The sequence below is a fragment of the Trachemys scripta genome, chromosome 7 (genome assembly GCF_013100865.1).
Source record: "Trachemys scripta elegans isolate TJP31775 chromosome 7, CAS_Tse_1.0, whole genome shotgun sequence".
NCBI classification, from domain to species: domain Eukaryota; kingdom Metazoa; phylum Chordata; order Testudines; family Emydidae; genus Trachemys; species Trachemys scripta.
This window is the reverse complement of record NC_048304.1, coordinates 32,913,968-32,938,511: the sequence shown is the minus strand read 5'-3', so window position 1 is coordinate 32,938,511 and position 24,544 is coordinate 32,913,968. Positions and strand designations below refer to the sequence as shown.

At 59.5% G+C, this 24,544-nt stretch overlaps 1 protein-coding gene across 10 annotated transcripts; it reads right to left on the bottom strand.

Annotated features, from left to right (window-relative positions):
- Nucleotides 1-751: 751 nt before the first annotated feature.
- Nucleotides 752-24,047, bottom strand: SIPA1 (signal-induced proliferation-associated 1). 10 transcript variants are annotated; one of them, XM_034775418.1, is made up of 18 exons: nucleotides 17,861-18,352; nucleotides 17,492-17,553; nucleotides 16,480-16,533; nucleotides 11,725-13,106; nucleotides 11,264-11,391; nucleotides 10,879-11,067; nucleotides 9,671-9,845; nucleotides 8,249-8,352; nucleotides 7,803-7,960; nucleotides 6,712-7,294; nucleotides 6,271-6,545; nucleotides 5,445-5,678; nucleotides 4,927-5,017; nucleotides 4,457-4,622; nucleotides 3,720-3,818; nucleotides 3,372-3,454; nucleotides 2,803-2,884; nucleotides 752-2,481 (listed from the first exon to the last, which is right to left on the bottom strand). In XM_034775418.1, the coding sequence occupies exons 4-16, from the start codon at nucleotides 12,668-12,670 to the stop codon at nucleotides 3,372-3,374; spliced, it is 3,231 nt and encodes a 1,076-aa protein (XP_034631309.1). In that variant the 5' UTR covers nucleotides 12,671-13,106; nucleotides 16,480-16,533; nucleotides 17,492-17,553; nucleotides 17,861-18,352; the 3' UTR covers nucleotides 752-2,481; nucleotides 2,803-2,884. The 10 variants fall into 10 exon arrangements, with proteins under 10 accessions (XP_034631309.1, XP_034631315.1, XP_034631311.1 ...); XM_034775424.1 differs by lacking the exons at nucleotides 17,492-17,553; nucleotides 17,861-18,352 and adding an exon at nucleotides 23,839-24,047; XM_034775420.1 differs by lacking the exons at nucleotides 17,492-17,553; nucleotides 17,861-18,352 and adding an exon at nucleotides 22,880-22,947.
- Nucleotides 24,048-24,544: the final 497 nt, after the last annotated feature.

The window sequence follows — 24,544 nt, the reverse complement described above, 5'->3', positions numbered from 1 at the left end:
ATCTGGGGGTCATAGTGGATCACAACTTGAAAATGAGCCAACAATGTGGTAGTGGTGAAAAAGGCTAATATTCTTGGGTGTATTAAGAAGAGTGTCATATTTAAAACACAGGAGATAAGTGTCCTGCTCTACTTGGCACCAGTGAGGCCTCAGAAGGAGTACTGTGTCCAACTCTGTGTTCAACACCTTAGGAGAGATATGGAGACCTTGGTGAGAGTCCAGAACAGGGCAACAAAAATAACAAATGGTTTAGAGAACCTGCCTTTGAGGAAGGGTTAAAAAGACTGGGCATGTTTCATCTTGAGAAAAGAAGACTGCGGGGGAGCTGCTAACAGTCTTCAAATATGTTAAGGGCTGTTCTAAAGAGGACAGTGATCAGTTGTTTTCTGTGTCCACCAAAGATACAACAAAAAGTCATCGACTTTGTTTGCAATGTAGGTTGGAAAAACTTTCTAACTCTAAGGATAGCTCAGCTCTTGAGCAGGTTAGGAGTCTGCGGACTCGACGCCACTGGAAATTATAAGGATAGGTTAGTTAGACAAACAGTTGTCAGGACTGGTCTATGTATACCTGGTCCTGCCTCAGTGCGGGGCACTGGACTAGATGGCCTCTTGAGGTCCCTCCCAGTCCCACATTTCTTTGTTTCTATGGAAATGCCCCCCGCCCCTCCCCATGTCCCAATCCCAGCCCCCGGAGCCAGCATTCATATCTGTCCAGGGCCGAGTGAGCTCACACAATAGGCAAGATGGTGTCAGACCCTGGGAGCTGCATATCGGCTCTTTATTGCACAGAGGGACTGGGGACAGACACACTGCGATTTGTACATTCACGTCAGACACAGATTCTCTGGCTCTAAGATGGGCCATTTGCAGTGTAAAAAACTAACATACAAACAAACCTGAAACAAACACTTGTGTTCTAATTGGTTCTAAAATATTTACAACCCAAAAGGAGACATGACAAACCCCCCCCCCATGTCACAGGGGACACTCTCCAGAAATATCCCCTAGCACCAAATGGGGAGCTGGGCCCTGTACCCATGGCTATGCCTCGATGGAGTGTGTGTATGGAGGGGGGGGACGGGCTTGTGCAGAGGGAGGGGCACTGCTGGGTGGGAGCAGGTGACCAGAAGCAACGTCCCCATAGCTCCTTTCTTCTATGCGAGAGGTTGGGCTGGGTTGGGTTGGGGTGCAGAGGGGGAGGGGGCATTAACTCACAGCTTGCAGTATCTTCACAGTTACCAGGCAGGGTGGCGCCCTCTTCAGGCGGAGAGGTTCCTGCTCTGGCCGGGTCAGTGCTGGATGGGGGTGGGGTTCTGGACCCTTATGGGTCTGGGGGATCTGTGGGCCCAGGTGAAGGTGTTAGAGTGTGTGTTTGCATGGGAGCGTGTGTCAGTGCATGGGAGCTTGAGTGAGAGCATGTGACTGTGAGCATGCATCAGTGTGAGCATGGTCTGCCCAAGCACAAGTCTGCACGGGCATGGATCAGTGTGAGGGCGTGTGGGACTGGGAGCACTCTGAGCTGGTGTGAGGAGTGTATCTGGGCGAGCCCATGTATGAGTGTGTGTGCAAGTGTGAGTGTGTGCAGTCATGTGTGTGTATGAGTGTGTGCATGTGTGCATGCAGTCACGTGTGTGTGTAAATGTGCATGAATGTGTGCAGTCACGTGTGTGAGCGTGTGTGTGTGTGTGCATGAGTGTGACAGTAGAATCATCTCTCTCTCATGCCAGAGTTTTCCTGAGGCCTGGATCGATGCAGCAGGATGTGTGTGTGTGTGTGGGGGGGGTATTGCAAATTGATTTTTTCCGAGGGGGTCGAGGTCAAACATGCCTTTAAGTCCCTCCTTCCCACTCCTGCTCAGCAACACAAGCCCTCCCTCCTGTTCCCCCGCCAGATGACAAGGCTACAACCTCCCCCCATTACAGTCAGATTTATCAAAGAGTTGAGATCTGTGTGTGAGCTGAGTCAGCTGGAACTGGGGGTGTCGCCTGTACCCCAATATCAGGGCCTGCTCCTGGCAGTGGCCTTTGGGCTGGTGAGTCTGTGCTGGGCTCCCCGGCGGTAACAGTCTTGAGAGATGAGAAGCCATATTCGGGGGGGGGGGGGGCTCCTTTCCCCCCCCAGACAGTTTTGGGGGGTTGGTAGTAAGAATCTGCTGTGCATGGCCAGTCGGAAAGTGAGCTCCCCAGAGTGCAGTTCGGATTGTGGTCCCTCCCGGGGGTAACAACAGCACCCCTGTGGACCAGAGAGGGGAGGAGTGGAAGTGGGGTCAATGGGGAAACAGGGGCGGTGGGGGGATGACTGGGCAGGGGAGGCTGGAGGGAGCCCAGGGCCCCTAGAGGGACTGGCTGGGGGAACCGCACAGCAGGCGGGTGACCTGGCTGAGCCGGGCAGCCGCACTCTCCTGCTCCTGCTGCAGCCGCTGGTTGTTCTGCCGCAGACTCTGCACCTCAGCCTGTAGTGCTGCCTTGGCTGCCTGCTCCTGGGAGAACATGGGGGGGGGGTCAGTGGGGAGGGGCAGCACCCCCCTCACTCCCAACCTAGTCCCTCCCACTCACTCGCCATTGACCTTCCCACCCCACAGCCCCTGCCCCTGTCTGGCCTGGCCCTCTCATGATACCTCCTTCTAACGCCTGCACCACACCTGCCCCGTAAATCCCCTGCAGTGCCTTGCCCCCCGCCCTCCTTCCTGCAGCCTCCACCGCCCTCCGCTCCCCTCCCTCTTTTCCTCACCTTCGCCCCCATTCCCTCCGCACTCCTTCCCAACCTCTTTTCTCCTTCCCTTGTGCACCCCCCAACACACCTGCTGCAAGTCCTCCTGCAGCTTCTTTAGCATGGACTCCAAGTGAGAGACCTTCTCCGACAGCGACCGGGACTGATGGCCTCTGGGCAAGGGAAGGAAAGAGCGAGAGACAGAGAAGTGTGGGGTTGGAGGGATGGAGAGATTCATAGGATGATGATGTGCATCAATCAGGCTGAGGTCAGATGGGGCAGGGGGAGCAAAGATCCCTCATCTCCCCACAGCCCAGCCCTCTCAGTATCCTCTCCTCCCCAGGATTGTCAGAGAGCACCCCAAAGGTGCAGAGCCAGTGAATGTGTCAGCCTCCCACTGGGGGAGTGTTGTGGCACAGCCACTTGAGTTCATTATTCAGCCACCAGATGACCCTGGTGGCTTCATGGTAAACAAGCCCCACCAAAGCTGGGATGCGAGCTGAGCAAGAGATGGTTTGTTGCTGTTTTCGCCTGCTAAGACTGCATTATCATAATGGAATATGCAAAGGGAGGATGAGAGCAGGGGGGATACAGTGAAATGGGGGCTGGTGGAGGAGAACCCCCCCATCATTCCTCCCACCCCTCTGTGTAGCTTCTTACTCATCCTCGGGGGGGCTGCTGGCCTGGGTTCCTCTGGCCACTCCCACCAGGGGGCTCTCTGCTCTCCAGCACGTGTTGCCCTGCTGCAGAAAAGAGGGGAGACAGAGTGAGATTCTCCTCCTCAGACTGGGGGTTTGCAGCTACTCCTGGCCCCAGGCAACTTTAACCAGGTTCTTTGCCTAGAGATATCCCAGCTTTAGCCCCCCATTAACAAAACTCTTTGCCTGGGGATTTGCTCCTAACCACAGCCAAGTCCTCCACCAGGAACTCTTGGACTCCAGCCCCTGTCTGCTTGTATGCAAGCTTGGCACTCCCACCCATGATGCAACCTGGGAATCTGTTGCTCACCTTCCTTCGAGAGTGCCTCTAGGATGCTGTTGCAGGTGGTAGCCAGATTGGAGATGGAGTCCCACTCCTCCTCCAGGGACTCGCTGGCTTCCGACAGAACTGGAGAGGGCAGGGGTAGGCGGGCAGGAGAAAGAATGGCATGATGAGGGCAAGGAGCCCAGCAGCTGTCTAAAGCAAGGCCCTTCAGACCCAGAGCCCAGGCTCCCCAGCTTGGGCTAAAGTACTAGAACAGGGGTTCTCAAACTGGGGCTTGGGACCCTCAGGGGGTCGTGAGGTTAGTACGGGGGGAGGTGGGGTCGCAAGCTGTCAGCCTCCACCCCAAACCTCACGTTGCCTCCAGCATTTATAATGGTGCTAAATATAAAAAAAAATGTTTTTAATTCATAAGGGGGGGTCTCACTCAGAGGCTTGCTGTGTGAAAGGGGTCACCAGTACAAAAGTTTGAGAACCACTGTACTAGAAGGTTGTTATCCTCCAGCGGGTTCTCGACAAAGGAATCTCGAAGGAAACAAATAGGGGTTGATGTGTGAAAACCCGCTTTGGGGCCCCTCCCCACACTTTAGTTCCATTTTTCCTTCCCATCCCCCTGCTTTTTTTTTTTTTTTATTGGAGAAAAATCCCAGCACAAAGCACCCAGCTGGCATTTAGAGCTGGACCCTGCACTTGGAAAAGGGAAAGCTCCCCCGATGCTGACGGGACAGGATCAAACCGGGGGTGCGTGTGTGTGCTTGTCTTACTCTTGGTGATGGAGTTTCGCAACGAGAGTGTCCGGGGTAGGAATTTCTCGGTGTCACTCATGTCCGAGGTGGGTGGGGCCGTCTCGCTAGGGAGTGGGGCCTGGCTACCCATGACCCCATGATCGGGGGGAGCCTGCTCCAACGATGTGGGGTCTCCTGGATGGTCCTGGGACAAGACAACACAGTGATTGATGCCTGGAGTTTCAGCCACCTCTGGGGTGGGATGTGGAGGCTGTTTATACACGGAACCTTCACCCAGTACTGAGATGCAGCCACCTCTCAGGTGGGGCACAGGGGCTGTTAAACAGGTTCACAGATTTATTTCACAAATAAATAGCTGCAAATAACAATGCACATCACGAAACGCCAAGAATGACATTAGTGCACCTGAAACCTCCAGAGCTACAGCACACACCCCGAGGGGCCTGATTGCATCCTGTAGGGGGCAGCCAGGACACACACACACTCACCATTTCCTGCTCAGGGGGCCCCTTGGGTGTGGCTGCCAGGATGAGGTCAGGTGTGGGGTCAGGTAACGTGGGGATCTCCCTGCTCTGGGACCTGCAGAGGCAGAGGAACAACACAGCTGAGAAAAAGGGGGGGAATGCAGAGGGAGATAACAGCTGATGAGGGAAGCCTAGGTGGGGGGTGGCAACCAGTCCATTGCGTGGCATTTGGATCTGGGGGGGAGGAAGGAGTCCTAGGAGGCTGCGGGAGTACTCACAGCAGGTTGGTGGTTAATGGGGGTGGGGTGAAGGCGGGGATCTGAGGAGGCAGGGGGCACTCATGGCAGGTTGGGGAGCTGGGGGGGAAGCGTGGGGGGGTCGGGGTGGGATGGAGGTGGGGATCCCAGGTGGTGGGGGGCACTCACTGCAGGGTGGGGGGCCGGGGTGGGATGGAGACAGGGTCGCAGGAGGTGGGGGCACTCACAGCGGGGTGGGGAACCGGGTGGGATGGAGGCGGGGTTGCAGGAGGTGGGGGCACTCACGGCAGGTTGCGGGGGGCAGTGCCCTCGCTGTGGCTGCGCAGGAACTCGGTGCGCTCCTCAGCCAGGCTATGGGGGGGCCCGTCCTGCAGGGAAAGCGAGCGCAGCAGCTGCAGGGTGGCCGGTCTCAACTCCCCCTCAGGCCCCGGGCCCCCAGCCGTCCGGGGGGGCTCCCTTGCCGGGGAATCACTACGCCGCTTCTCCTGCAGGGACTTCACGTATAGCTCAGAGAAACTCCTGTCAGAGAGAGACGATGGGGCAGGGTCCCAGAATCCCCTGACCCCCATCCCACTGAGCCCCCCACATCCTGCCCCACAGCAGCCCCCATAGTGATCCCACCCCATTCAGTCCCCACTGACCCCTGCCTCACAGCACCCCCAACAGAGCCCTACTCCCTGCCCCACAGTGCTCGCCACTGTCCCCCATTCTACCCCATCGCATCTTCTACCCTGCCCCACACAGCTCCCTGCCACTGCCACCTACCCCCACTGTCCCCCTACAGTGCCCCTCCCCAAGGATTCCTGCCCCATACCACCCACACCCCACCATGCCCCAGGCTGGGGACTCTTGCAGTCAATGCTCCTGCATCCTTCCCCAGAGCTCCCCACCAACACTCCCACCCTGTGCCCCACAGCAGTTTCTCCTGGAAGCTCCTGCCCCCTCCTGCTAGTGTCCCCTGCTGGGGACCCCCAGCCCATAGGCCTGAGCATCCCTGCCTGTAACCCATACCCCTGAGTGATCCTGCTGGGAGCTCCTGCCCCATGGCACCCCTTGCTGGGGACTCTCCCCTCTCAACACCTCAGGAACCCCCAACTGGCACTGTGCTCACCTGCGGGGCTTGCCATTCTCGTCAGGAGGCACCATGGTGATGGTGACTTTCTTGGCAGTGCGCAGAAGCTCGGTAGTCTGGGCGTGGCTGAGGCTGGGCAGTGCCCGCTCGCACACACGCACCAGCCGGGCGCCAGGCTGCAGGCCGGCCTTCTCCGCAAAGGTGAAGCGCTCGACATCGGTGACAAAGCCCTCGCTGTCCACCTGGAAACCCAGCTGGCCCAACCCGTTCCGCAGCAGTGTGAGCTCCCGCGTCTCGCAGCCCCGCGTCACCAGCTGAGGGGAGAGAGAGCATTGGGGGGACTGGCTGTGCCCCCTGTAGAGCACCCCTCCCAGTGCGCCTGCCCCACTCCCTGCAGTGCCCCCTGTGGCAGAGTCCAGGGCTGGAATAGCCGGGAGCTCCCCTGCAGTACCCCCCACCTGCCAGTGGCCCAGGACCTACCTGCAGCCGGTGCACAATGTCCTTGACCTCGTCCCCTTGGCCGTCAGGGAGCCGCACGGAGACGTAGTCCCCGGAGCCGTAGTAGAGGTCCAGGCCGCAGTCGGAGTAGGTCCAGGCCAGCACATCACGGCAGGAGCAGTTGAAGATGACTCGCTTGCCTTTGGCCTCGATGAGCACCAGGAACTCGGCGGAGATACCCAGCAGGCAAGGCAGCTCGGGGGCGGCCCGGTCTCCATCCCGTGCCCGCACGCTCCACACCAGGGCCCCGGCACTCTGCAGCTCCCAGGCCTTGGCCCCCTTGGCCCGCTCCTTCCTCTTGGCACCGAGGGAGAGCAGGGGCAGGCGGGAGGAGGAGGCCTCCAGGCTGGTGGTGGTAGCATGGCTGCGCGCCAGGTCCTGCAGGTACTCCTGGCGTGTGCGGGTAGCCATGGCGTGGAATTTGCCTGACCGCTCAGCCGCATTCTCTGCGTTGATGGCTTTGGCCAGCAAGAAGTCCCGGAAGGCGAGTGTCCGGGGGAAGCGGTGCCCAGCTGGGATGGGTGGCCCAAAGAGTGGGATGTCCTTGGTGCGGCTCACTGCCACACTGGGGAGAAAGATGGGAGTCAGGGCATGGGGCAGCTGGGGGCAGCCATGGGCTCAGCCAGCAACAGGGATGATGGCATGGAAGGAGGCAGGTACGGAGGGAAAGACCTTGGCACATGCACCACCCCATAGTTAGCGCACTCAGCATGCTTCCCTTCTCCACTGTAGGTGGCACACTCAGTGAACACTACCCCCTTCCCCTGTAGGCAGCACACTCAGCACTTGCTCCCCCATCTCCTGTAGGTGGCACTCTCAGCACATGCTTCCCCCTTCCCTGATAGCAACGTGATCATCCTTCTCCTGTATGTGGTGTGCTCAGTGCACACTCTCCCATGATCTGAAGGGGCACACTCAGCGCACACTCCCCCACCTGGAGGCAGCGCTCTTGGCACACGCTCCCCATCTCCTGTAGGTGGTGTGTTTGGCACATGCTCCCCTCCTCCCCTGTAGGTGGTACACACTCAGTGTGCGGTCCCCTCTTCCCTGTTGGCAGTGTGCTCATCCCTCACCTGTAGGTGGTGCGCTCGGTGCAGGGCTCATGCACGCGCACTATGATGAAGACATGCTGGAAGTGTGAGCGGATGGTGCGGGGTGTGAAGGGCTGTGCGCCTGGCTCCTGGAAGATGATTGTGACAATGTCGTTGCCAATGTGACGCTTCCGTAGCAACTACAACCAGAGAGATGGTGTTACTGCGGCGACGGGGAAGGGCAGGATCTGAGCTGGGCATGGGGTGGGGATGGAAATCAGGATGGGAACCCCTCCTCCCCCGTTTCCAGGTCACCCATCCCTGCCCCCCTTTCCTGAGCTGCCTGGACTCTCGATCACTCCCAGATTCTCTTCTTGCACCCTCTAGATTCCTCCTTCCCAGAAATCCTTCCCTCTGGACCCCTGGTGAAAACCAGCACCCCCTCCCCTGTGCCAGCCCCATCCCAGTGCCCTGCCCCCACCCCTCACCTGCTGGCGGTTGTTGGGCGTGTAGGGAAGCATAGTGGAGACGTGGAACATGATCTCATAGTCCTGGTACGTGGTGTACAGCGAGTGGGTGCCCGTGGAGTCAGCTAGGGGAGACACAGGATGGGAGATGTCAGTGGAATGGGGAGTGGGGGCATTATTGGGGCAGGGAGAGACAGGGACTCAGCAGGAGGTAGCAGGGAAAGCCCTTGACTGGGTCGAGTGGAGAATGCAGTCCCCTTCTTCAGAGCCTCCCCACCCCCTGCTGCCAATGTGTCCCCCTGCCCTGGAGTGCGGGAGGGACTCTTTAAGACCAGGCTCCCCACCTCATGGGGTGGGCTGGAGGCTGGCAGAGGGCAGCCTGCTATGACAGCTCCCCAATGTGTCTACTGGTGCCAAATGGCGGGGGCAGCTGCCAATGCAGTCCAGTCCGCTTTCAGCCCTCAGCCCTCCTGGCCCCTTTCCCAGTAGCCCAACCCCACTCCTGTTCCCCTCCCCCAAGGTCTGGCCTTGTATGGTGCCCACCCAATATTGCCTTGCGCCTCCCCCTAGATTGCCTCCTTTCCTGGGTCTCACCCTCCCTTCCACAGAGTTTAAAGCCAGAGGGGACAATTGTGCTCTTCTAGTCTGACCTCCGGTATAACACTGTACCGGCCCCCCAAAAATCCTGGTTGAACTAGAGTGGATCAGCCATCGAGACTGGAAAATGAACTAGAAAAACAGTCATCGAGACTGGAAAATATCCAAGGGTGGAGAATCCACCACAGCCCTGGGGATGCTGTAACAGCAGTTACTGACTCTCACTGTTAACGGACTGTTAACAGTGCCTTAGTTCCAGTCCAAATGGGTCTAGCTTCAACTTCCAGCCACAGGGTTGTGTTCGACCTTTGTCAGTTGGACTGAAAAGCCTCCGTTACCCCAGCTCTGTTCCCTGTGTAGGTGTTTAGGGACAGTGACCAGGTCACCTGTTCAACTTCTCTTTGATAAGCTGAGGAGATTGAGGTCCTGGAGTCTCTTACTGTAAGGCAGGTTTTCCAACTCCTCAATCATTCTTGGGGCTCTTCTCTGACCCTTCTCCAATTTATCCACATTCTTTGTGATGCTGACGTGCGGGCCCCTGCACTGGACATGGACCTCCAGCGGCGGGCACAGCGGTGCCAGATACAGGGGTAACAGAACCTCCCCACTCCTAGAGATTCCCCTGTTTATCCATCCAAGGATCATGTTAGCCCTTTGGCCGCAGCATGGCACTGGGAAATCCTGTTCAGCAGGTTAGCCCCTCCACACACCCCCGCCCCAGTCCTTTTCGGAGTCATTCCTTCCCAAGACAGAGTCCCCCATGCTGCGAGCATGGCTGGCCTTCTTTGGGGCCCTACATGTATCTGTTTACAGTTACCACCCCTGGTGCCCCCTCCCCACACTCACTCTTGGTGTCAAGCTGGGCACGGTACTTGGTGAAGCCGCGCAGCTGGACGTGCTGGCCCAGCAGCTCCAGGAACTCCTGGAATGGGGGGCCAGCCCCCTCGTTGTTGTACATCTCCTCCTCGGAGCCCTGCCCCGCCCGGCAGTACAGAACTCCCACCTTGCGCTGGAAACTCACCTGCGGAGGGGCACAGTGAGGGGAACATGGGACCAGCTGATACAACATCCCCAAACTGCCTTGATTCAACCCCCCCAACACAGCAACCCCCAATGGGACCCCTGACTCAACCCCTCAAAATATCCCACCCCCGCAACACAGCAACCCCTGATGGGATCCCTATCTCAACCCCAAAAATTGCCCCAATTCAATACCCCAACACAGAAACCCTCAATGGGACCCCTAACTCAACTCCCCAAAATACCCTGACCCCCCCCACACAGCAACCCCAGTGGGACCCCTACACCCCCAAAATACCCCGACCCCCCCAACACAGCAATCCCTGATGGGACCCCTAACTCAACCCCTCAAACTGCCCCAATCTCACCCCCAATGTAGCATCCCTGATGGGATCATTGATCCAACCCCACAACTGCCGAGACCTCTCAACACAGTGACCCCTGATGGCCCCCTGCGCTGACCCCCTCAAAGTTCTCAAGCCCCCCGACCCAAGCCCCCGACAGAAGACCTTGATCCAACTCCCCAGAACAACCCTTCTGGACCCCCCATTCCCCAACCTCCCTGATCTAACTCTTCCTGAACTTCCCCTCCCACAGAGCCTGCGTGGCAGGGGAGGGCGCCGAGCCCAGCCGCAGGCCTGCAATCCCCGACCGGCGGCCAGAGTGCCGGGAGCAGGGCGGAGAGCCCGGCCGGGGTTCTCCGCTCTCCCCGGCGGCCAGAGCGCCGGGGGGAGGGCGGAGAGCCCCCGGCGGCCAGAGCACTGGGGGGAGGGCGGAGAGCCCGCTGCGGCTCCGCTCTCCCCGGCGGCCGGAGCGCCTTGGGGAGGGCGGCGAGCCCAGTCACGGCCCTGCTCTCGGGCCTGAGCGCCCCGCCGCACCGCCCCCCTCCAGGCGCCGCCCCAAGCACATGGTTGGTGGGCTGGTGCCTGGAGCCAGCCCTGCCCCAACTTCCTCACCATCCCTACCGTGGTACCCCCCATAGTAGGCAGGCCCATGGCAGAATCCCTGTGGCACTCCATCACTCACACACTCACCCCCTGCTCGTCCAGCTTGAGCAGCGTCTCAGGCACCTTGGGTGAGTTGGATGCCAGGCGCAGCCCCTGCAGGTTCAGGTCGGGCAGCACATGCTCCAGCAGCTTCTTGGGGGACAGCCCACGGGCAGCGGGGGGACGGGCAGTGGGGGGCAGCGCCTCCTCCAGCACTGAGCCTCGCAGGGTCCGCAGCTGTGGGGAGGAGAAGCCATGGGGGGTGGGGAGAAGGTCAGGGAATTTTTGTACCCATGCATAGCCCCCTGACTAGGACTCCCCCACAGCACCACCTCTCCAGGGCAGTGCCCTACCCACAGTGTCCCGCTCCCCCGGTAGTGCCCCTGTGCTACAAGCTCCCCCCAGGCTGTGAGCTCCCTCTGGTGATGCCCACCTCGCTGGTGCGCAGGATGAAGCGGTAGTTGTACTGCAGGCTGGCACCCTCCTTCTCCTTCTCTTCACGCCGCAGCGACACAGCCACCGCTCCCAGGCGCTCATCCACCCCGAAGAAGTTCTGATGCTCTGTGCCAGGGGATGGGTATTTGTTAGAGATGGGCATTGCGAGGACTGCCCCCAACCTTCCCCACACATTCCCTGACCCCCCCCGAATGCCAGCCCCATGAACCCCCACTTTCACTCCTCCCCCTCTGAGTGCCAGCCTCCTGCCTCCCCAGCCTTTGCCCCCCCAGGATAATTTTTCTGCCAGCTCACCCTTGCGTAGCAGCACTCAGAGCAGCTGGCCCTTGCCCCCAGCTCCATGCTCCTTATGTCTTGTGTCCCTTGTTCCTTCCTCCCCACACCCTGTACCCCGCATACATTCTGCCCCCTGTGTCCTACTCCCCTGCCCCGGCTCACCCTTGCCATAGAAGTATTTGCGGTAGTAGCTGGCGCCCAGGTCGGCATACTCAATGTAGTGGGTGGCCCGGCTGCCCCTGGTGGGGTAACTCTCCCGTGGCTCCTCCAGCACCGACACGGCCGCATTGGGCAGCTGCCCGGCGCCCCCTCCTGCTTCCTGGCGCCGGCCCAGGCCCCCCTCCTCCTCACCCCCAATCTCATTGCGGAAGTGGGGGCAACTGAGCACCAGAGGCCCATCCTTGCCATCACCTGGATCAGGCTCCTCAGGGACAGGGGTGGGGGTTGGCCCTGCGGAGGCGGCTGAGGCCCCTGTGGTGATGTTACGCACCCGGCGCCCGGCACTGCCCTGGCACCAGGCCGCCTCACCTGGATCAAAGAGGATGCTTTGCACATCATAGTGGGCCAGCTGGCGCACCCAGATCTGTGGGGGGAACTTGGGGGGCTCTTCTCCCCTGTCCTGCTCTGGCACGGCGGCCCCAGCCCCCTGGCCGTCCCCTTCCCACACCTCGCCTCCTGTGAGCCCCAGAAGCACCAGGGGGTCCCAGAAGCGCCGGGCAGCTGGGCTGCTGGCCCGTGGCTCCTCGTGGCTGTGGGCGCGGGTGCGGGGGGGCCCCGGGCCTTTCTCGATGGAGCTCAGGCTGCCATAGTCCCGGTGCAGCCCGCAATCCCCACCCCCCACCAGTGACGAGGAGGGGGGTGTTCCGTCCCCAGGCACCCCCTCCCCAAGGGTCACGTCACTGTTGCTGCGGTGCATGATGTGGCTGGCAGGCCTTAGGCCCAGGCCAGGGGGGGTGCCATGCCCCCTGGGGAGCCCCTGGGTCACCTCACTCCGGGGGGGCCGCAGGAGGGGGGCCGGGATCCCTTTGGCGTCGAAGGAGATGGAGGCCAGAGGGGGCCGGGCAGAGTGGCGCCGGATTTTGCGGACGAAGAGGTCATCTGACTGCATGGCCCTCCCGCCCACCAGCACGCCCCCCCGGAAAACGGGAATGAGACGGCCTGGCGGACGGAGAGGTGCGGCCGCCGATCACATGCACGCAGGCTTGGGGGAGCGAGAGTCAAGGAAACAATCCAATTGGCTGGGAAGGACAACTATGTGCTCTACGCCTTGCCACTCAGCTTTCTCCTTTATGGCCACTGGCCATCAGTGGGTGTGGCCCGTCGTCTCATTGGATGAGAGCATCATAGGGAGCCACTGGGGAGGCGCTGCTGTGCTGGAAGCCGTCAAATCCAGACATGGGGTGTGGCCGGCCGGCGTGCCATGCTGGGGGGTTAAGGGTGGGCCTTGGTGCAGCCCGGGTTCTGGGCAGGGCGCTCTGCTCTCAGCTCCTGGTGAAGCAGCCTGCTCAATCACAGATCCTGGTATGGGGTGGGGAGCCGCCTTCCTGCGAAAGGAGTTGAGGGGAGATCTGAGATGGGGGAGATGGGGAGAGGCCCAGGCTGCAATGCTGGACCCTGTCCCCCCAGCACTGAGGCAGCTTGTGCTGGGTCCCATCTTCCCAGCTGCCCCCAAACACCAGGAGCATTTCTGGCGACTGGTTGGACACTTTTCCCTGGTGCGATGGGGACAGCCCTGAAAAACACCAGGTGCCAACCTGGGTTGCTCGCCAGGGAGATGACCAGGGCAGGGGCTTGAGGAGAAGGTATTTCTCCAGCAATTTTATCTGTCAAACACTGAGCCATTCCCTCTCTGATACCTGGTACTTTCCTTCTAATACTGGGGTACTTTTCTGGGCTGTTTATTTATCTAGTACCCAGAGTACATTTCCTCTCTGAAACCCCTGTGCTTCCCTCTCTAACACCTAGGCACTTTCTTGGGCAGGTTCAATAATGTCTGGGTCACGTTTTCGCTCTACTTCCTGGGTTCTGTTTTGGGACACTGATCTGTCATCCTCGCTCAGTGGGAATCCCTTCTGTGCCCTCTCCCCTCTGACTCCTGGGGATGCCCCCGATTGCAGACTGGGCCCGATGGAGCCCTGATGTCAGGCAGCTTTGCCCCATCACAGGGAGTGTGTGTGTATGTGGGGGGGGGACACAGGGCTATTGCTGCATACCCAGGGCAGTCTGGGGAGGAGAGGGCAGGTGCATTCTGGGAAGTTGATGTGACCGTTGTGTGGGGCAGGTGCATAGTGGGAGGTTGATGTGAACGATGGGGAGGCAGGTGCATTCTGGGATGCTGATGTGTCTGGTGGGTGGGGGCATACTGCATTAGCAGCAGCTGCAGACGGGACAGGGTTCCGTGGTCAGGGCTGCAGGAAATCTCCCCATACGCTCCCCTCTAGCCGCAGCTTCCTGCCCTCGCTCAGATGGGGCAGCTGTGTGTGTGGAGGGAACGTCTCGGCGCTGAATGGGGGTGGGGGGTCAGGGACAAACAGCTGCCTGACACAGGTACACTCTGTGACATATGATAGCTGAGGCAAAACCACCCAGATACTGGCCTGATAGCAAGGGGCACTGACTCCAATTTGGGCCCAGAACTGGGGCTTGGCTGGCTCAGTTTGGGAGAGAGACAGGGCCAACAGGGCCCTCACATGCGGGGTGGGATATGGGGCTCTGCCCAGCTACCAACAGAAAGAGCCAAAAAACAGGAACTTGCACAAGTACCTGTTTCTGTAGAAGCTTCCTCCTGCAAGGCTGGGGGGACGCTGGGGACAAAGGGCTGAGGCTCCCAGTCTGGAGGCAATGGCTCCCAGAGGCAGAAACAGAGTTGCTGCCCTGACCCCTGAAGTGACACCCCTCTACACACACACCCTGCACCATACCCTGACTCCTTGCACCCACCCAGTGCCCCCCATTCACATTTCTGCTTTCTCTGCAGTTGCTGAGCCGAGCAGAGTGGAATCTGTGCCGGAGAGGTCAGACCCCACAGAGATAGTGGCGGGGGAGGGGAAAGGAGAGCAGCTGGCAGACAAATAATCACCCTGCACCCCGGAACTGGACTTGCCCCCAGCTAATTGTGACCCCGCCAACCTGGAACTGACTCCCCCAAACCTATCCCTCCCACACTGACTCCCCCCAACTACTGGGGTTCCAAACATCTGCAGAACAGCCCCTGTCCTGGCTCCCCCAGTCCCAGCCCCTCCTTGGTCCCTGGTTCCCCAGGACTCTGGGGGTGGGGAGCTGACTGCTTCGCCAGTGACATACCAGGCTGGGGAGGGGTTCAGGGAGCGGCAAGAACAGAAGAGAGAGACAGAGAAGGGGGCCAGCAGATCAGCTTCTGCCACAACTCTGGTGGTGTCGCTCATTCGCGACCCGCAGACCTCTGCTATCTCCCCTCCCAAGCTCTGTTGGTGCCCCTCACTCCCAACCTACAGCCCAGACAATGCCAAGGTTAAGACCCGTCAAGCTCATTTTGCTGGTCTATATTGGAACTGAAGCATCCAGACGTTCTTTGGGGGGAGGTGCGTGGGTGGCCTCTACTTCCCCATTTGTGGTTGGCTCTGTAAGCGTCAGATGAGCGACTGAGCTCCCCCTCCCCCTCTCAATACGCTAGAGCCACGTCTGTGAGGTGAGGACACATGGGGGAAGTGGGTGTCTGCAGTGATGCTCATGGTTGGGGGAGGTGCTGGCTCAGAGGCCCCAGCTCCCAGCTCCCAGCTCCCATCCCCCCCTTGTGCTGTCCCCCGATTAGGGGAGACAGCAGAGAGAGGCCCACCCCCCCCCTCCCCCCCATCCTTCTCCCCTTCCCCCAGTCCCCTATACCCTCTTCCTCTTCACGCTCCCACCCTCAGACTCCCTTCCAAACACACAGCCCCCCACCATGTACGCTCCCCGTGTCATGGGAGTGGAGAGGAAAGCATGGTCCCCAGAGCCTATTCAGCCCCACCTCCCAGGCCTTTCTGCTAGCCAGGGGCTGGGGCCCAGTGTGGGAGGTGCCCTAGTCTACTAAGGATGACTTGCCTGAGACCCAGCAAACTCATCTCATAGACAGGAATGACATTCACTATGAACCTGGGGCCAGATCAGAGCTGGCGCCCCCTAGAGGAGAAAGGCCTCATGTCCCCATTCCCTGCCCCCTGAGCTAGCCCATCCTCTGCCCTGGGTCTGGATCAGAGCCAGCGCCCCCTAGAGGGAAAGGTCCCTCTCCTTGTCTCTGGTGCAGACGAGTTTTTTAACCTAAAAAACAACGAGGAGTCCGGTGGCACCTTAAAGATTAACAGGTTTATTTGGGCATAAGCTTTCATGGGGGAAAACCCACTTTTTCAGATGCATGGAGTATTTTCACAAAAGCTTATGCCCAAATAAATCTGTTAGTCTTTAAGGTGCCACCGGACTCCTCGTGTTTTTGTGGATACAGACTAACATGGCTACCCCTCTGATACTTGTTAACCTAGTTGCTTGCTGGAACATTAACAAAGGACCCGCCTGGCACAGCCCCTCCTCCCCCCACCCAGCAGCTCTATCATGCCCCATCACTGTGCTGGGGCGACCACCAAGCCCCACCCCACCTGGACACACACACCCCATTTACTGTCCCCGCCAGCTTGGAGGTCGGACTTGGGACAAACCTATGTTTTTTTTCCAGAGAGTGGGGTGGAATTCTTGGGTCTCTATTGGGAGGGCTTGGCAGGGAAAGGGTTAATGGCGGCTGAATGCCTGGGGGAGGGGGAGGTGGGGTTGCTTGGTGTCTATTGGGGACCAAATGTGGGGCTGGTGACAGCAATGTCTGGTGGCTGAACCAGCCCCCTTTGAGCTCCCATATTACCCCCATGGAACAGTGCCCTCCGCCCCACACACACACTGGAAAGAGCAACTCACCCAGCTCCCTGAGCAGGGGGGACGGATATCTGAGCCCGGGTGTGTCACAGGGACCTGGAGAAACAGAGAGCAAGAATTCAGTATTTCCTTGGGGGGAAGGGGGATCCCTCGACCGTTGCTGAGATGCAGCCACCTCTGGGATGGGGCGCAGGGGCTCTTTGTACAGAGCTCCCTTGCCTGGTGCTGAGAGTCATCTGTATCTGGAGCCTTGTTTAACAGCTGCACATTGACAGTTCCCAAGGATTTAGGACAGGAAGTGAAAGAGAATCCTGCATCCTATTGTATCAGCAGAGGGGGAATCAGGAAGGTTTGGAGCTTCAGCTCGCTGGGACTCTTTCCTGGACACCGGGGTTCACTGGGGGGAGGGGGAGGCTCGGGGACAGTGGTGGGCCTGGGTCTGGGGTGTCTGTGCAGGTGGAAGATGCTCCCATCTCCTCCCCTCTGTTTTGGATGTGGGGAGAAGGGACGGGTGGGGGGGAGGGGACACCATGCTCAGGCAGGGGGCTGAGGGTGCTCAGTTTCGGGGTGTGATTTCAGGTCTCAGGAAGCTACAATGGCAGGAAGTACAAAAATTCATCTGGTTAAACTGAGGAGATGGGGCGGGAGCGGGGAGACAGACACATGGCTGCAGCCGCGTGGCCACGGACATAGAGATCTGCTGGGACCTGTTGCCTGAGCTGCCCGTTGCACTTATTTTGCCCTGGGAAAACACCCCCTCCCTGGGGGAGCCCCCGCGCCCAGGAAGGATGGTTGGATACGCCGCCCCACCGCCATGCTGCCCTTGACTGTTTCCTCCCACCGGCTGGGCCCCAGCCCACCCCAAGATCCCCGGTCAGTCTAAGCTGGCCCCCATCGCCTGCCCCACAGACCTGTTTCATTGCTCCAGGGACTCCCCGACAACCTGCACCCCTGAACCCCCATCGGCCTGGGAACCACCCGCATCAGCCCCCTGGCACTCCCATCCCCCCCATGACTCTCCAGCCCCCTCCAAGCCAGGCGAAAGGCTCGGTACCTGGGGGGTCGGTACCTCGGGGTCCAGACGGGCTGGGTGGCGCGGACGCTCTGACTCGCTTCCTGCTGTGCGGGAAGTGATGGCGCAATCAGGAGCCTGAGCCACGTCCCCCCCCACACACCCCCAACATCCTCAGGAAAGAGCCAGGTCCCGAGTGTGACCTGCCGACTCCCCACCCCCAAACCGGTGAGCAGCTTCCTGGCCACGCAGCTAGGCCTAATAACACCCCCCTCCTTCCCACTCTGCCAGTGCCCCGCAATCCTGACCCACAGCCCCCTGATATCCCAGCCCTGGGCTCCCCCACAGCCCTGCCAGTGCCCCTCACTCCCAGCCCACACACCCCTGCTAGCCCAGCCCGGGGCCCCTCACCTCTGCCAGGGCCCCGCACTCCCAGCCCTGGGCTTCCTGCTTCACACAGCCCGGCCCAGAACCCAACCAACTGGTCTTTTGCTCTTTCCCCTGCCGGTTCAGAGTGGAAACCACAAATCGGTGCCTCATGCCCACAGGGAGATAAGGGGGGCCTGTGGATCAGGAGTACCGGCACTGTGGGGGAGGGGCAAGGGAACCCAGTGCTGGGATAGCAGGGGTTGTGGATCAGGATTGAGGGGCAACAGCAGAGCTCTATGTATATTGGGGGAATCCCTCTTACTGGTACCAGGACGTGCTGAGCCAGCCCCCAATGCTGCCCTGGTTACTCTGTAGCTGGTGCCCTCCCCTGGTCCCAAGTGAGCTTACGCAAGCAGACATCCTCGCCTGGCCATGAATGGGTTCCCCACCCCCACATGGTGGTGGGGGTGGATGCTATTTGGGCTGCGTCACCCCGAGGCTGCTGCCCTCAAAGGGGCCTTTCAGGGACATGCGGGGCGGGGGAGGGGGGGACAAGGGGACATTGGCAGCCATTGAACAGAATGGTAACCCGTGTGTGAGGGATGCTGGGCATTCAGCAGGGTACTCCCCTGCCCCTGTACCCCGAGCTCCAGAGCCTGGTATTGCGGAGAGCCTGGGGGGCTCCAGCATGGCTGCAATGTCAGGGGAACCCTGCCTACCCCAACCATCCCCCCTCCTAGGCCTTCACTCCTCCCTGCAGCCGGCATCTGGCCCATCTTCCAGCTAGAGGGGGTGGAATTCGACTGGCTTTGGAGCCCCAGGACAATGAAGCCTCTTTAGATATGCCCCCCCACTCTTCCCCTCCTCCCTTCACTGACGAGTTCATCAGTGCCTAGGCCCCACGTCTCCCTTCTTCCCCTCAGGCTTCCCCTCACCCACCCCTGCACTCCAGGCCCAACCCAGAGCTGGGATAGAACCCAGGAGTCCTGGCTCCCAGCCTCCACTAGACCCAACTCCCCTCCCCTCCCCTCTCAGAGCTGGTATTGAACCCATGAGCTGGCAGTGGAGTGGGGAAGGCTGGAATGGCAGGGGCCTGTGGGTCAGGACTGAGGGGCACTGGCAGAGCTGGCAGTGGAGGGAGGCAGGGCTGACATGGCAGGGAGCTCTGGGTCAGAAGACTGAAGGACACTGGCAGAGCTGGGGGTGGAGGTGGCCAAGGCTGGGGTGGCGGGGGGCTGTGAGTCAGGACTGAGGGGTACTGGCAGAACTAGGGGGCTGTGTATGTTTCTATTCAGATTTGCCCAATGGCAGGATATTGAGTGTCCAACTGCATCTAAAATCCCCACTACTGCCCTGTCCCTATCTCTCCGCTGGCCCCCCCAAGCTCTTCCCTGCTCAGGGCTCCAGCATCCCTGAGGGATTTCCCAGTCACTCAGAACAAAGGGGGAAGGGTGTTGGTAGGTGGATCAGAGCTGGACAGGTGTCCCAGGGCCTGGATCCCTGGAGGGTGAGGGAGTGTGAATCCCAGCGATAGTGCCCTCCCCCGTGCACACACACCCCCCTTCAGCTTCTTCCCTTCCCCTCAACCTCCTCTGGCTCTACAAAGCTGGCCTGGTGTTACTCAGAACAATCCACCCCCCCGCCCCCACCGAGCCCTGCCACCACCACCCCCATTAATACTCCCTCATCAGTTCCCATTTTGCTTACAAGTTTATTTCCTTCATCCTTTTATAAGCTCCCTTGTGCCCCACCCCTCCCCACTGACCCAGCTCCCTACTCCACCCTATAGTTATCCCATCAGCTCCCTCCCATCTCCTGATCTGGGCAATTCAGATTGGCAGGGGGGAAGACACTGGGGCCCCCTGTTTAAAAGCCCATCCCCCAGGGATTCCACCCCCAGCTCTGCCCTGCCCTGCCAGTACCCATCTAGCCTGCCTTCTGCCCGACAGGGAGTAGGCTGGAGGGGGCTATGTGAGTGTGGGCCATACAGGAGTGGTGGAGGATGGGGGCCTGAGGCGGTAGGGGTGTTGGGTTATGGTGCTGTGCCGTGGGCCAAGGGTGTTGTGTTGAGATAGTGGGGTGCATGGGGAGTGTGCTGGGAGGGGGTGGCACTGGGCCGGGTCTGAGCTATGCTGCATTTTGTGGGTGTGCTATGGTGGGAGGAGGTGTCCACTATGTGGTGCGCAAGTGGGGCTGTGGTGTGTATATCAGGCCATAGGAGGCACTGGGTGAGGGGGTTGTGTTGTGCTGTGTTATGGATATCAGGTTGTGCCAGGCACTGAGTAAGGGGGTTATGTTGTGCTGTGTTGTGTGTGTATCGGGTTGCAACGGGCACTGAGCGAAGGGGTTTGTTGCATTATGTATATTGGGTTTCACTGAGCGTCAAGTGAGGGAGTTGTGTTGTGCATATGGGGTCACGCTGGGCCCGGAGTGAGGGGGTTGTGTTGTGTTGTGTGTATTGTGTTATGTGTTGTGCTTGGAATTTTTGGCTGGAGTTCTCCGCTAACAGCCGTTCTTTGAATGTGAAATGTTTTGCGGGAACTTGCCAATTCCGACAAAATTTTACATGGGGAAAAAAATGAATTGTTTTGACATCCCCAGTTTAATGAAGGAAAAATGGTCAGTTTTGACTTTTATTGTTTTGGTTAGTTTCCTTTGGACTTTTATGTTTTATGAAAATACTAAATATACTAGCTATAAATATCAAGATATTAGCGCTGCTGGGACATTTGTCATATTAAAATAGCTGTAGATATTTAATATTGTAATATATGCATGGTGATATACAATATTGGAGACATACTAGCTTACAATCTTAATTCCAATATTATTATTATATATATAAATAGCTCATCCCCTGTAGAACGTATTGGATTTACTATTTCAATACGCTGGACAAATCAAAATGAGAAAATCAAAATGGTGTAACTTTTTAATCAAACCCAAGCAGGGACGAGCCCCTAAATCACCGTTTTGGGACATTTGTTTTGCCCAAGATTCCAGCTTTTTGATTCCGATTTGGAAAGAAAAACAAAATCCAAAATGTCAGAATTGCCCATTGCTTGTGGTTCCCAACCGGCTGTGCCTGGGTGGTGGGCAAAGGGGTTGTATTGTGGATTGTGCACAGGGTGCTGTGTGTGCTGAGTATGGTGCCAGACGGGTTTTATTGTGTGGGTGCTGTGTGGAGAGAGGGGGGTTGCATTGCGTTGGGGCAGAGGGGTTATTGTTTTGGGGGGTGGAGTTGTGTGGGCATTTGGTGAAGGGGGGCTGCGTTGTGATGGGGGTTGTGTTGTGTGGGCATAGGCGGAGAGGATCTATGTTGTGTTGGGGCAGGGGTCTGTGTTGTGTGGGCATTGGGGCATGGGCAGCGTTGGATCAGGGGCTGTGTTGTGTGGACACTGGGGGAGGGGATGGTGTTGAGTGGGGGGGAGGGGTGGTGTTGTGTGGGTGCTAGGGGAGGGAGTGGTGTTGTGTTGGGGGGGGTGTTGTGTGGGCATTGTGGGATGGGGTGGCATTGTAGTGGGGGGGTTGTGTTATATGGATGTTGGGGGAGCGGTGGCATTGTGGTGGGGACTGTGTTGTGTGGGTGTCAGGGACGTTTTAAAATATTAATAAAATCATTTTTAAAAGATGAGAAATGAGCCCCACTGCCCCCTTCCAGCCATCCAAGCTCCAGCCCCCCCCAACTCTCAGCCCCTTCTGCCCCATGGCTCTCCCCAACTCCCGCCCTCTAGTTATCCCATTCTTTTATAGAAGGCCCCAGATGATGCCCGGCTGGGTACTCCCTCCCCTCAGTGGAAGCAAACCCGCGATAAATGGGGGGCAGTCCCCCGTAAATCCTTCCATTACCCCTGTGGGAGCAAATCTCCCCAGCCCAGAGGCACCAATATCCCCCCCCACACTGGGGGTCTGCCCTTCACCTGCAAAGTGGAAACCTAGTGCCTTTTGAGGGGGGTGTGTGCATTGGGGGGGCGCTAGGAAGGACAGCTGTGGAGGGGGTACTGCGTTGGTTAGGGCTACTGGATAGATAGATGGGTGGGGGAGCAGGGGGTGCAGGGTGCTGGGAAGGGGATGGGTGGAGGAGCAGAGGGAAGAATGGGATAGGTGAGGATGCTATATGGGGTGAGGGGAATGGATGGGATGGGCAGGGGGTGCTGTGTAGAGTGAGGGGGATGGGGAATGGTGGGCACTGGGTGCAAGGGGATGGCTGGGATGGATGGGGTGCTGTATGAAGTGAGGGGGATGGTGGTGAGGAATGGGGGTGCTGTGTGGGATTAGGGGGATGGATAGATGGAGGATACTGTGTGGGGTGAGGGGGATGGGGTGGGGTTCAGGGGGATAGGCGGGATGTGCTGTGTGGGTTGAGGGGAGTGTGGGGGCACTGGCTGGGATGGGATGGGGTATTGTGTGGGGGTGGGGCTGGGGAGTGGGGACACTGGCTGGGATGGTTGGGGGCGGTGTGTGGAGGGTGGGGCTGGGGAGCAGGGACGTTGGGTGGGGTGAGGAGGATGGGGAAGCTGGGATGGGCTGGGGTGCTGTGGGGGGATAGTGAGCAGGGGTGCTGGGTGGGGTGAGAAGGATGGAGGAGTTGGGATAGGTGGGGGCACAGTGTGGGAGTTAGGGGGGTGGGGAGCACTGGCTGGGATGAGCAGTGGGCGCTGTGTAGAGTGATGGGGTGGGGAATGGGGGGGTTCTGGGTGGGGTGAGGATGGGTGGTGGCACTATATGGGGTGAGGAGAATGGGGGAGCTGGGATGGGTGGGGGCACTGTGTGAGGTGAGGGGGATGGGGAGCAGGGGGGCACTGGAGGATGAGTGGGGGCGCAGGAGGATGGGGAGCAGGGGACACTGTCTGGGACATGCGGGGGGGCACTGTGTAGGGTGAGGGGGATGGAGGGTGCTGTGTGCAGTGAGGGGGCGGGGGAGCTGTGGGGGTGAGGGGAGGATGGGTGAGCTGGGATGGGCGGGGGAGCGGGGCGCTGTGAAGGGTGAAGAGGATGGGGGAGCTGGGATGGGCGGGGGCGCTGTGTCGGGTGAGGTGCTGGGGAGCGGGGGGCTCCTACCTCCGGGTCCGGCGTCCCGCGTTTCCCCCCAGCCTCCGCACCGGCCGCTCCCTCCCCTCCCAGCTGACAGGACCCCCCCACCCCCTTCCCCGCGGTGTCCTAGCGCCGCCGCCACTGCTGCAGACGGAGGAGCAGAGACTGACAGACAGGCGGCGCGGGGGTGGTGGTGGGAAGGACGGACAAGCAGGAGGGTGGGAAGGTCGGTCGGACAGACAGGCGGGGGGGGGAAGGACAGACAAGCAGGAAGGTGGGAAAGACGGACAGACAGGCGGGGGTAGGTGGGGGGAAGGAAGGACAAGCAGGAGGGTGGGAAGGACGGACAAGCGGGAGGGTGGGAAAGACGGACAGACAGGCGGGGGTAGGTGGGGGGAAGGACGGACAAGCAGGAGGGTGGGAAGGATGGACAGACAGGCGGGGGTAGGTGGGGGGAAGGACGGACAAACAGGAGGGTGGGAAGGAGAGACAGAAAGGCGGGGAGGGGGGGAAGGATGGACAGACGGACAAGAGACGTGCGGTGCGCTACCAGGAGTCTGAGCACAGAGTGAGAGATGGGGGGGGGGCAAGGGGCAGATAGACAGACTGACCCATCAACCTGCATACTGGAGGGATGGATGGACAGAACACCCGGAAGGACAGACTCCCCCACCTCAGGGTGAGGGAAGGGATGGGGGACAACAGACACAAGAGGAGGGCCCTGCTTTGCTATCACAGGACAGGGCCAGGGTCCTTGCTGCCAGGACCTATGACTAGGCATGCAGACCCCATGGAGAGATCCCCATGTACAAAGAGGATGGGGGAAGGCAGTTGGCTCAGTGAATATTTAGGGCGGGGGCAGCATAACCCAGGCAGCTGCACCCCCTTAGTTCCTTGACCACCACCCCCCCCCAATTCCCTCTCCTGACACTAACTGCACTCTGCTAGGCAGGACAACAGGTTTCAGGCAGGCCCAGGATTCTCACCTGCAAGGGAGTCCTTTGACCCACACAGGAACCAGCCTTGGGGCACACCCCTGGCACTAGAGAACTGCTCCTTCATGAGGCCTGCAGTGCTTGTGCTTTCCCCCTTGGGCCCACCCCACAACCAACCATGCAGCATCCCCCTGGCTAAGAACTATGTGCTCCCCCACAGCCTGGGCCCAGAGATTCACCAATTATGGGGGAGGACAGGAAGCCCCCTGCAGGGCTAGCTCCCCCCTGGGGAGGCAGGTTGGATACTGAAGGGGAAGGAAAGGGGGCTGCCCAGTTTCTGTGGACGAGTGCAGCTGGACAGTGGAGGCACCTCCAACTCGCCCAGGAGGGGCTGGTCCTGGGAGGATGTGACTCCATGGCAAGAGCCTGGGGTAGGGTAGGGGCTGGACCTCTCCCCTCATCATTGAGCACCTAGAGGGAAAGGGACCCCAGGCAGGATAAAGGGTTATCTTCTCCTTTGGACAGAGGGGGAATCTGAGCAGAGGTGCGGAAGGCAAGATTGAAACCTATGTGTCCTAATGCAGCCCCTCCTGCTGTAACCCACGAGAGCCCCGTCCCCAGCCTAGGCTAGAACCCAGGAACCCTCTGAGCCTGCTCTAACCCCCTCCAGCCTCAGGCTATAACCCAGGAGTGTGGCCCCTCCCCAACCCAACCCAGACTTGTGGGGAGGTTGCATGTCTGGGGCGTGGGGTGTTGT

What these genes read in the sequence shown, in the direction of transcription:
- SIPA1 (XM_034775424.1), bottom strand. Translation starts at nt 12,670, where the DNA reads ATGCAGTCAGATGACCTCTTCGTCCGCAAAATCCGGCGCCACTCTGCC. An exon ending in TGCCCAGCTTGACACCAAGA is followed by an intron (nt 8,353 to 9,670) that starts GTGAGTGTGGGG and finishes TGTCTCCCCTAG; the next exon opens with CTGACTCCACGGGCACCCAC. An exon ending in ACATTGTGCACCGGCTGCAG is followed by an intron (nt 6,546 to 6,711) that starts GTAGGTCCTGGG and finishes CTCTCCCCTCAG; the next exon opens with CTGGTGACGCGGGGCTGCGA.